The 12,153-nt window shown below is 39.4% G+C and overlaps 1 protein-coding gene across 3 annotated transcripts in view; it reads left to right on the top strand.

Moving 5' to 3' along the window:
* Positions 1–12,153, top strand: part of l3mbtl3 (L3MBTL histone methyl-lysine binding protein 3) — a 127,570-nt gene that overhangs the window by 79,269 nt on the left and 36,148 nt on the right. For all 3 annotated transcript variants that reach the window (XM_078213718.1, XM_078213720.1, XM_078213719.1), the window contains one exon: positions 2,263–2,430. In XM_078213718.1, the coding sequence (XP_078069844.1) occupies positions 2,263–2,430 (168 nt within the window). The remainder of the gene's footprint in view (positions 1–2,262; positions 2,431–12,153) is intronic.

Here is a 12,153-nt window from a genome sequence, read left to right on the forward strand (position 1 = left end):
AATAATTAAGTCAGCTGTCATTGATGGGTTTCCTTTCCAGTCATTCAAACATCTGTATATTATTGGTATATTAACATCTGGGTGTTGGTATCTATTACAGTAGAGTTTGAAATGACTATGCACGTGACATCCTCTTTAGGTGAGTGAGAGTGAAGCGTACACTCTCTGGGGGCTCTGATTTCCATTGGGACGTGAGCAGAAAACTGGTGGTTGCAGATTGGCCGCCTAGTTTAAGCTGTTCACAGAAATTGAACTTAAACATTTCTAAAAATCAGTTCTAAAAAGCTGTGGTACAGAAAGAAAACAGATGGCACTCCAGATCCTGTAATTCTGCTGGGTGAGAGGCTTTGATTAAAAATGAACTTGAAAAGTTCATATCTAAATTACATCCTCCTGATTATATTGACTCTATGGGGAGTGCCTTCAGCAGGCAATTAACTGATCTCTCAAATTAGTCAGATATAACATTAAACTGAACATAACTCACCTAGACACAACTTTGAGGGCATTAACTCCCAAGACCCATATATTTTTCAAATCTGGAGCTAATTTGTCCATTCCTGAGGATGATATTTATATTTCACAAAATAATTTAAAATAATTTTGGAATTGATTCTTTAATCCAGCTGTTTTTCTACTTTGTCCTGATCCCTAGTGCTTTGTTATTTCTCTCAGTGCAGCGTGCAATGCCTGGGAAAGCCGAAGAAATATTGTGAAATTATAAAGTTTAAGCAATTGTGTAATCTCGCTTGCCTACTTGGAATGCCCAAGTTGGCCTGGTGCATGTTTTCGATCTTTGGTTTTAAATTTATTTTTTGGATATAGATGTTGCCAGCAAGGCCCAATATTTATTATTCAATGTTTCTTTTGCAAAGATTGTGATGACCTGTCCTCTTGGACTGCTGCAGTGTTCATTTGGGTTTTAAGTTTGGGGGTGGGGTGGGAATTGGTTTCAAAACAGATCAGTGGTATGATTAAAGTGTCTCTGTAATATTGGCAACAGGCTTTGGTATTTTCAATTTTTTTTTGTTGAAAACGCAATGAGATAACATCTTCAAAGTTGTAAGAAAGCTGATGCAGAGAAGTTCCTCATGAAAATATCAAAACCTAAGGCGATGCTTTTTTTCAGCAAAAATGGTGATTAGTAAATAGGAAATTCAGCTAAAATTACAGCTAGCCCATTAAGATTTGGAGGTGAATTTTTCATCGGGGTGCCAGCGCTTAGCAGGCCTGGAAGCTGGCGTAAAATGCGCTTCTGGGCGTGTTCGGCTACTGAGCGTGATTTGATACTGGCTGGCCAATTGACGGGCTGCCAGCCTGAAACGCACACTAGGAAAGGCTCAGAGCTGCAAGGGAAGGTGGGAAGAGGGCGGGTGCTAAGAAAATGGAGAGTGTGAGCTGATGCTTCCAGTGAGCTCCCTCGGGGACTGCCACAGCAGAGAATAGTGTAGGTTAGATAGGCTTTAGATTGGTTTCACAGGTCAGCGCAGCATCGAGGACTGAAGGGCCTGTACTGCACTGTAATGTTCTATGTTCTAGATGTCTCAGGGAGCTGCAGACCTATTTAAAACAAAATTGCAATGGAAATGCTGTGCTAAGAGTGTCTAGGCACATATTGAAACACAAACCTCAGTCCCCAAGCACCTTGTTTAATTTTATTTCAGCCCGGACAGACCATCCCATTCTGGATCAAGATTGCAGCTAAAATGTAAACGCCACTTGGCCAGTAGGCCCACCTGTCAACTGTAAAAGCAGAAGGGCCATGTAAAATTGCATTCAGTTGGGCCCTTAATGGGCTAAATTGTTTCCTTAATTATCAGTGGGCGAGATTCTGACTCTTGTACACACCTGCCGACTGAAATATTGTGCAAATGCAGAATGACGTCAGGACACATGCAACATCTTTTCAGTGATTTCACATGTTTCCAGGTCAGGCACGTGCCCACTCAATTAAGCAAGGTAAAATTTTGACCTAGGTTTAATATATCCAGACTGATTTCATGTTGTACCTTTTATATGATAAAAATTATTTGTCCTGCCAACTTAGACTTAATTTAAAACCAAGTCACAAAGGTAAAAGACAATGTTCTAACTCATTGTGCCACCAATTCCATTGAAATGGATCTTCATGGAGGTTAAGTTGCATGCAGAACATAATTTGGAGATAGATTTTTTTTTGAAAGCAACTTTGAAAGATGTTGACAGAGGAAAGGGAGTTGCTGTTCATTCAACCAGCTGTAAGAAATGTTCTTTCTTCTGCAGTGCATTAGGTTGTCCATACTCTCAGATCAACCTGAACAGAGAAAATGTGCTGCAGGATCGTGTGAGTGGCGAGGTACCGGTCTCTGCTCCTGGTGTACTGAAGAGCAAGCGAGTGGAGATAGATGCAGTAGAAATAACCTCCAGTTTGTCGAACATCACCTCTCAAGGGTCTGAGATTTTATTTCAACATTGTTTTGCAGTTGAATGTGACATTTCAGTTCTTTTTATTGTTATCTTAGTTGATTGAATTCTGATTCTCAGATGAATACCGAATATGCTGGTATTTGAAGCCTTTGGTATATGCAGAATTGCCTTGAGGATAATACATCATGGGATTGAATACATTTGGCCTTCAAACAGTTGCTGTTACCTTTTTTATATTTTTCATGTTCTGCAGATTTATGTTTGCTTATCCTTTAATTCTACCATTCATTTCCATCTCCCAATTTTCTCATTTCAGTAATGTTTTCATTGATATTTAAGTTTTTCTTTTTGATAAAATTATGGCATATGTCCTACTTCACTATTAATGACTTTAAATAGCATGATTCTATTTAGACAAATGGAAATATTCAACAAATATCAACCTTAAGAGTTTGCCTTTCCCTTAGCCCGGGAATTTTTCTAGTTTTTGCCTCTCCCAGCATACATGACTGGAAGGGAAGAGAAGATTGGTTGAAAGGGTAGAGCCATGATGTGCTTGGTATCTTGTGTGTGGGACAGGCTTTTCCTGCACATCATTTTCATATGTTTATTTGTTCATATATGTCCATCTGGAGTAGCTCACAGCAAGAACTTCCAATCTAGCTGCTTTCACGTCCTCATTCCCTTCATAGCAAAGTTCCCACTGGGAAATCCTATACAAAATAGCAATTTGAATTGAATGGCTTAAAATTAATAGTAAACTTCCTGATTGACTAGGATGATCAAATAGAAGAGGCAAGATAAAGCCAAACTTCAGTAGCTGTAGCTGCATATGGAATGGTTTCAATGTGATATCCACCTCGGAGAGTTTTCTGTAGCACCTGCCACCACTTGTAATGTGATGGTGTTGTTTTTTGTGGTATTTGGAGAAAATGTGTCAGAAGGATTATGTATGTCCTGTCAATTGAATTTCCGCGTAATGCATCAGGTTTAAGGTCTGCTGATTTCTTTTTGAATGATACTTTAAATGTAGCCACCTTAAGTAGTGGTAGTAGCCGCTAATAGCCTCTTGTCGTGTTTTATGCCTTCAAATTGGTGTTAATTCAGAGCAAAATCCAACCACTCTGAACTTTTTTAACTAATGCATCATAACCCTCTTGCCCTGTGTTGCGGGAGTTTGACATCTATTCAACTGTAATGTGCCTCACTCCTCAAACTGACCAGACAACAATTCCAGTTCAATAGCTTTATTTGAGCTATAGCAAGGGACGCAACTTCAAGCAATTAAAATCTACTAATCAAAGCTGTACATTTTTTAAAAATTATCTATGTCCATTCACAACTATTAATAGGGATTACATAATGTATAATATATGGGGTATAGTTGTCCAATTATAATTTGAGCACATCTACTTAATTATACTGTCACCAAGCACATATTTCTTTCTATTTATCTACTAACTTCCAGACATAAATATGATTTAAAAATATGTTTGACCAGTGATTGATTGCATGAGCTGCAGCTTGTACGCACATTGTGTGAAGAAAGCCTCCCTTATAATTAATACAGCCATGGTCCTTGACTGTTATTTGTAGCTAAGGCAAATGTTTTCTCATCAGGAGTTTTCCTGTTGAACTTTAGCAGCTTATGTGATTTTTAAACTTGTACGATTTTTAGCACAGTCACCCTGTTCTCTGTACCTGAGGGGTTCTGCTTTTAATTAGTGGGACGCAAAGCTCAACTAGATGGTTTGGAGGATAACAGCCTATTCTCCTACTGGAGAAATCATTTGATAACCATCTGAATGGATGGATGAATATGTAGATTGAACTAATCAGGTCAGGCACAGTTTCATAATTTGTTTGGGAGGAGTGCTATGTGAGGACCAAGTAAACTCTAGAGATACAAGTCTTTTTGACCAAACAACTTATAGTCAAGCCTTCAGGATAGGTTGGGTGTCTAGATATGCATCTGTGTGAAATGTGACCAGCCCCCAGACCTTCATCAAAGAAGAAATAAATGGATACTTCGATTCCAGTGCCCAAGAAAACATGATTCATGAAGAACCAGTGCCTGCTGCTTTATAAAACATGGAGTTCAGATTTTCTAATCACTGTTTGTCAACTCCTCCCTGACTCAGGATGGCTAAGTCCCTTTTGGATTTTCAAGGCTAAGAATATTTGGAATCAACATTAAAAGCTTACGTAAAGCTACAAAACCTTAACGCAGACAAGTGTGAGATATTGCACTTTGGAAGGACAAACCAAAGAAGAACGTACAGGGTAAATGGTAGGACTCTGAAGAGTGCAGTTGAACAGAGGGATCTGGGAATACAGGTACAGAGTTCCCTAAAAGTGACGTCACAGGTGGATAGGGTCGTAAAGAGTGCCTTTGGTACATTGGCCTTTATAAATCGGAGTATCGAGTATAAAAGTTGGAGTGTTATGGTAAGGTTATATAAGGCATTGGTGAGGCCGAATTTGGAGTATTGTGTACAGTTTTGGTCACCTAGTTACAGGAAGGATGTAAATAAGGTTGAAAGAGTGCAGAGAAGGTTCACAAGGATGTTGCCGGGACTTGAGAAGCTGAGTTACAGAGAGAGATTGAATAGGTTGGGACTTTATTCCCTGGAGCGTAGAAGATTGAGGGGAGATTTGATAGAGGTGTATAAGATTTTGATGGGTATAGATAGAGTGAATGCAAGCAGGCTTTTTCCGCTGAGGCTAGGAGAGAAAAAACCCAGAGGGCATGGGTTAAGGGTGAAAGGAGAAAAGTTTAGAGGGAATATTAGGGGGGGGCTTCTTCACGCAGAGAGTGGTGGGAGTGTGGAATGAGCTGCCGGATAAAGTGGTAAATGCGGGGTCACTTTTAACATTTAAGAAAAACTTGGACGGGTTCATGGATGAGAGGGGTGTGGAGGGATATGGTCCAAGTGCAGGTCAGTGGGACTAGGCATAAAATGGTTCGGCACAGACAAGAAGGGCCATAAGGCCTGTTTCTGAGCTGTAATTTTCTATGGTTCTTACTAAACTAGAACCAAAATGAACAAATGCAGTTAAGAACAGTATGGTTACAGGGCAAGTACTGATCGTAGTTGGAGGTCACATTATTGTAATAAAAACCTGTACTTTCTCAGAGATTTTTGCGTGAGCCCCTGGTTAAAATTTGGAAAATATTTGCCTTTGGTGGACTGCATGAAGTGCTGGGCATGGATCCTGTGCCTTAAACCCAAGGCAATTCTTTTTTTCACTCATAAGATAGATGGCATTGCTGGCAAGACCACCATTTGTTGCTCACCTCTGATTATCCCTGGAAATATGGTAGTGAGCTGCCTTCTTGAACTGCTGCAGTCCGTGTAGTGTAGATACACTCAGTGCTGTTAGGAAGGGAGTTCACCCAGTGATAGTGAAAGAGTGATATATTTCCAAGTTGGAACAGTGCTTGGCTTAGAAGGAAACTTGCAGGTAGTGGTGTTCCTATGCCTACTGTCCTTGTCCTTTTTAGCTGACACACATTGGGTTTGGAAGGTGCTATTCAGGGTGAGGCTTGGTGAAATGCTGTAACGCTGGGGTGGCACGGTGGTTAGCACTGCTGTTTCACAACACCAGGGACCCGAGTTCCATCCAGCCTAGAGTGACTGTGTAGAGTTTGCACATTCTCTCTGTGCCTGCGTGGGTTTCCTCTGGATGCTCCGGTTTCCTCCCACAGTCCAAAGACGTACAGGTTAGGTGGATTGGCCATGTTAAATTGCCCCTTAGTGTCCAAAGATGTGCCGGTTAAAGGGATTAGTCATGGTAAATATGTGGAGTTACGAGGATAGGGCAGGCTGGTGTGTTAACCTGGCTAAGATGCTCTTTCAGGGAATTGGTGCAAACTCGGCTGAAAGAGTGTGCATTTTGAGAATTATTACATCTGTTTCTGAAGTCAGATTGATTTATTTCCTAGTTAATTATTTAATGCCCAACGATCTATCAGTAACACACAATTCATGACGACGTTTTCTGTGAGCGACAGTTTGCTATAAAAGGATGTCAGAGCCTTTGTTCTATATTTAAAACTCTATTTTTTAAACTTTGTGACAGTAAAACATTTCTTTCATATCTTTAATGATCAAAGTGTTCATTAATACATTCTTTTGCCATGTATCCAGATTCCAATTCTAGTTACTGGCTTCTCACATCAATCCCACATTATGCACACAAGGAGCATTTGATATAGTACTTGAGGCAAAGGGGATCAAAGGGGGGTAAGAGGGATCAGGTTGTTGAGTTGGATGATTGGCCATGATCATAATGAATGGCGGAGCAGGTTCTAAGTGCCGAATGCCTGTCTCTTCCTTCTATGTTTCTACGTGATGTGAATGATTTGGAGACTTGCCGGCTCATTATCCTTTAGCTATTTAAAATCTTTAATATAGGAGAACAAGTTGCAAACAGCAATAGAATAAAGTGTGGTTTAGGCATAGGGTCAGGTAGTTCAATGCAAAGCAGTGTAAGATGGTTTTGGAGTGTTTGGACTTAAACGTATGGCGCACATTGGTAAAAGTTGGTGAGCTAAAAAAAATTGTCATATGGGATGTGACTGATATAATGTCAATGACAGACTTTGATCAAGAACAAGAGGTTTGGGAAATTAATATTCCTGGCAACAAGGTATTTGGAAAAGATAGGGAAGGAAATAAGGAGAGCAGGCATCATTAATAAAATTAATTACTATAACAATGGAAAAGCATGACATAATAAAGACAAAATCCGTTCGGTTAGAATTTAAAACAAAAGAGGAGCCTTTATACTGCCGGATGTACATGATAGACCACAAAGTTCTGGGAAGGCAATCGAGGAACAAATTTGCAGGCAAATGACAAAGATGCAAGAATACGGAGTAACAATAATGGGAGTTTCACTTATTCTAATATAGACTGGGATAGTAACAATGTAAATAACAAAGGGACAAATTCCTGCAATATGTTTGAGAATCTTTTCACTGTGTATTTCATACATACGAATAGTTACACTGTTGTCAGAGTATACAGGAAGAAATAAATAGGGCATTTAAGAAAGGTACCGCAATACTCACCAATGAATAAAGGGAACTGTAGATGTGTTGAACTTGGATTTCCAAAAGGCCACATATGATTATATGAATTAGGCCCCTCAAGCCTGCTCAACCATCTGATAAAGTCATGGTCGATCTGATTGTGGCCTCAATGCACATTCCTGCCTACCCCCCATACCCTTCAACTTTCCTTTCAGTCAAAAATCCATCAACATCTGCTTTAAAAATGTTAATTGACCCTGCCTCCCCAGACCGTTCTTTGGGGAAGACAGTTCCAAGCATTCACAAATCTCAGCAAAATTTTCATCGCAGCTCCATCTTAAATGGGAGACCCCTTATTTCCTTATTTTTAAACTGTGTCCCCTAGTTCTAGTCTTGCCCACAAAGGGAAACATCCTCTCAGCATTCACCCTGTCAAATTCCTTCAGGATCTTGTAAGTTTCAATAAATCACCTCTCAATCTTTTACTCTCCATTGGATACAGGCCCAGCTAATTCAACCTTTCCACGTTAGATACCCCCCTCACACCCCATCCCAGGTATTTGTTGAGTGAACACTCTGTGAACTGTTTCAAAAACTCTAGATATGGTGTCACAAGTACCCTGTGTAGCTGTAGCAGAACATCCCTATTTTTATGTTCCATTCCCCTTCCAATAAACAATAACATTCCAATTGCCTTCCTAATCATTTGCTGTGCCTGCTTACAAACTTTTACTGATTCTTGTACCAGGATACCCAAATCCCTCTACTGCAGAGTCCATGGAACCATAAAATTTATACAGTGCAGAAGACGCTATTCAGCCCATCGAGTCTGCACCGACTCTCTGAAAGAGCATCCCACCCAACTATCCCCTCTGCCCTATCCCCGTAACCCGCACATTTATTATGGCTAATCCACCTAACCTACACATCTTTGGACACTAAGGGGCAATTTAGCATGTCCAATCCACCTAACCTGTATATCTTTGGACTGTGGGCGGAAACTGGAGGACCTGGAGGAAACCCACGCAGACATGGAGAGAACATGCAAGCTCCACACATACAACCACCCAATGCTGGGATTGAACCCAGATCCATCTGCTAAACTTATGCCCACTCATTTAACCTATCTATGTCCCTTTGCAGACTCCCATTGTCCTCTTCATAACTTGCTTTCCTACCTATCTTTGCGTCATCAAATTTAGCAACCACACATTTCGCCCCTCCATCCAAGTCATTGATATGAAATGTAAATAATTGAGGCCCCAGTACTTGCCCTGTGGCACTCCACTGATCACAACATGCAAACATGGAAAAGACCCATTTATCCCTACCCTCTGCTTCCTCTTAGCAACTAATCCTCTATCCACGCTGATATTCTACATGACTTCCCCCCCCCTCCGCCCCATCCCCCATCTCCAATTCATGAGCTCTTGTTTCCAGCAATTTAGAGATAAATAGTGCTGGATCCAGGAAAGACATGGATCAAATGGAGCAAATTTCATTCGGAAAGCTGAGGGAACAGTGATCATGAGATCATCAGGTTTAGAAAAATAATAAAGGGCAAAGCACAATCAAGTGCAAAAGTACTTCACCAAAGGAAGGCTAACTTCAGTGGGTTGAAAAAAGGATCTGACATAGGTGGATTGAAAGAAATATTCATGAGCAATTCCATTATTTAAAAAACAGAAAACCTTCAAAGAAGATCTGGTTTTGGGTACAAAATAGACACTGTTAGTTGAGGAGGAAAGGAAGACTATTGAAAGCTTTGGTTCACCTGCAAACAATGGAAATGTGGAGGTTAAAATGAGGCAGGAAAAGGGGTTTATAGTTATATACTAAATCATGCAGTGGAAAACCAAGCTGAATAAAGAGTACAAAGCAGATATGAAAAAGGGAATAAGAGGAGCAAAGAGAGAGTATGAGAATAGATTGGCAGATAACTTAAAAGGAAACCCAAAAAGCTTTAATAAATATGTGAAAGTTAAAAAGATTGAAAGTGTGGTGCTGATCAGGAATGAGAAAGATGATCTTGTGGAGGTAGAGAGCACAAGTGAGCTACCAAATGAGTATGTGGATCTGTCTTCGCTAGAGAAGAGGATGCTGCCAAAGTAGTACAAAGGAATAGTAGAGATGATTGAGGATATTGTGGTTAATGTGTGAATGACATTTTAAAAAAGCTTTGGGTGGTTTCTTCCCAAAAAATGGCAAATGTTAGCTGCTGACTGAAAACCAGTGCGTTCAAACAGAGAAACAGGCAGGTTTTCTCTTTTGACACTTTAAAGCTGGGGGTCATTCCTCAGAAGTAAGGTGCAAGAACACCAGCAAGTCTTGCCCCTAAGAGATCGGAGTGCCATTTTTGAAAAGAATTTCCCCCTTTGACAAGGTACCACTTAATAGACCTGTTAGCAAAATTAAAACTCATTGCATTAAAGGGACAGGGGCTACTTGGATGCAGAATTGACTAAGGTACAGAAAGCAGAGAGTGGTGGTCACCAGTTTAATTTTCAGACTGGTGGGACGTAAACACTGAGGTGTCCCATTATTTGGGACACTGCTCTTTTCTATATACATTAATGACCTGGACTTGGGCATAAAGGGAATATTTTAAAAGTTTGTACATAATATGAAATGTGGAATTACAATGGTCAATGATGAGGATAGTATTAGACTTGAGGAAGACATAAGCACGCTGATAAAATGCATAAAAATATGACAGATGAACACAGAGGAGTCCGAAATTATATGTTTTGGTGGCAAGAGTGAGGTGAGTAAGTAGAGACAATATGAACTAAATAGTATAATTTTAAAGAGTAAGCAGGAAAAGAAAGATCTGCCAATATATGTACACAAACCTTTGAAGATGGCAGAACAATTCTTGCTTAATCATTTAACTAACCTTTCTGTCTTCCTTTCAGCTTACATTCTCACCTGGCTTTGTATCTTCAGTAAACTTAGCTACTTTAAACTCGGCTGGCTTATTTAAGTAATTTATGTAGTTTATAAATAACTGAAGCCAATCACTGATCCTTTCAGCACTCTACCAGTTGCATCTTGTCATCCTGAAAATGAACCGTTTATTTCTTTTCTGTCTGTTAACCAATTCCCAATCCATGCTAATATATTACTCTAACCCCATAAATCCTAACATTGTGCAGCACTTTATTGTATGGTGCCTAATCAAATACCGTCTGAAAAAACAGAAACTGTTAGTTACACCTGAAACAACTCTTAATAGATTTGTCATATACAATTTCCCACTCATAAAACCATGTTGACTCTGTTTAATTATATTTGAGTTCTCAAGTGCCCTGTTGGCACATCCTTAATAATAGATACTAACTTTTTCCCTCCTAATGATGTCAGACTAACTGACCGAGAGTTTCCTGTTTTTACTCTTTCTTTTGAACAGACAAGCTACATTTACTACCTTTCAATTCACAGGAACGGTTCCATTATCTAGGGAATTGTGGAAGATTAAAAGCAATGCATCTACCATCTCTTCAGCTACCACTTTAACATCCCAGCATGTGGCCTATCTGGACCAGGGGTTTCATTGTTTTTAGTCCCATTATTTTCTCCAGTTTTTTTTTGTTGTTTACTTTGTTTATTCACTCTGGTTAAACATTTAGTTTTCCGCTATTTCAGGATTGCTGTTTGTGTTTTCTACTGTGAAGACCAGCATAAAATATTTGTTTGACCTATCTTATTTCTCATTATAATTTTTCTTGTTTGTACCTCGGAGATCCATGTTTACTTTCACTAATCTCTTCCTTTTCGCACATCATTTTAAAAATATTTTTCTCAGTTTATTTTCATTCTAGCTTATAATTTCCGTGAGCATCCTTTACTGATTTTTAACCCTTCTCTTTCCACCCCCCCCCCCCCCCCCCCCCGCCCCAATCCTGACATTTACTCTACTTTTTGACAACATTGTAAACCTCTTGTTTTCATCTAATGCGAGCCAGGTTTGTACCACTTTCCTAGGGATCATTTTAATTCCTCAAGGAAATGTATATTCTTTGACCATTGAATTATTACTTTCAATGTTTTCTATTACTTTCTCATTTTTAATCTAATTTTCCAATATACATCAACCAACCTGGCTCTCGCACCCTTACAATTGGCTTTATTTGAATCTTAAGACCTTAGTTTCAGACTTAACCTCATCATATTCAAATTTAATATGAAATTCTATAATTATTAATCACCTTTCCCTGGGGATTGTTTACTGTAAAATCACCTAATTAAGCCTGCTTCATTGCGTAATATTAGATCCATCCATGACCTAATCAAGGTAACTAGTGACCTAGTTACTAGTGATATTTGGATTGCTGGGCAGTTGGCAAGTGGGGGTCGTTTAACAAACCAATTGTGAGTGTTTTTAAGCAGCTGCTTGCTCATGCTCTCTCAGAAATGCATACACATGCACAACCACCCTTCACTGGACCTCGAAGTTAGATCCTTGTGTATTACTATACTTGACTGAAGTACAAAGTAAATCAAGAAAAAAAAGGAAAATTATTTGACCCCCTCCTCACCTCATCATAACAGTCTGTTTCATAGTTCATTCTTGAACATATTGTTTTACGCATTCCAAGAACTTATCCTGTACTTATGCTAATTTTGTTTCCCAATCTGTCTGGTGATAAACATTCTCTAGGATTATTGTATTACTCTTGCTATAATAATTGTAGAGACAGCGTAATGCA

The sequence above is a fragment of the Mustelus asterias genome, chromosome 5, assembly GCF_964213995.1.
Source record: "Mustelus asterias chromosome 5, sMusAst1.hap1.1, whole genome shotgun sequence".
Lineage (NCBI taxonomy): Eukaryota > Metazoa > Chordata > Chondrichthyes > Carcharhiniformes > Triakidae > Mustelus > Mustelus asterias.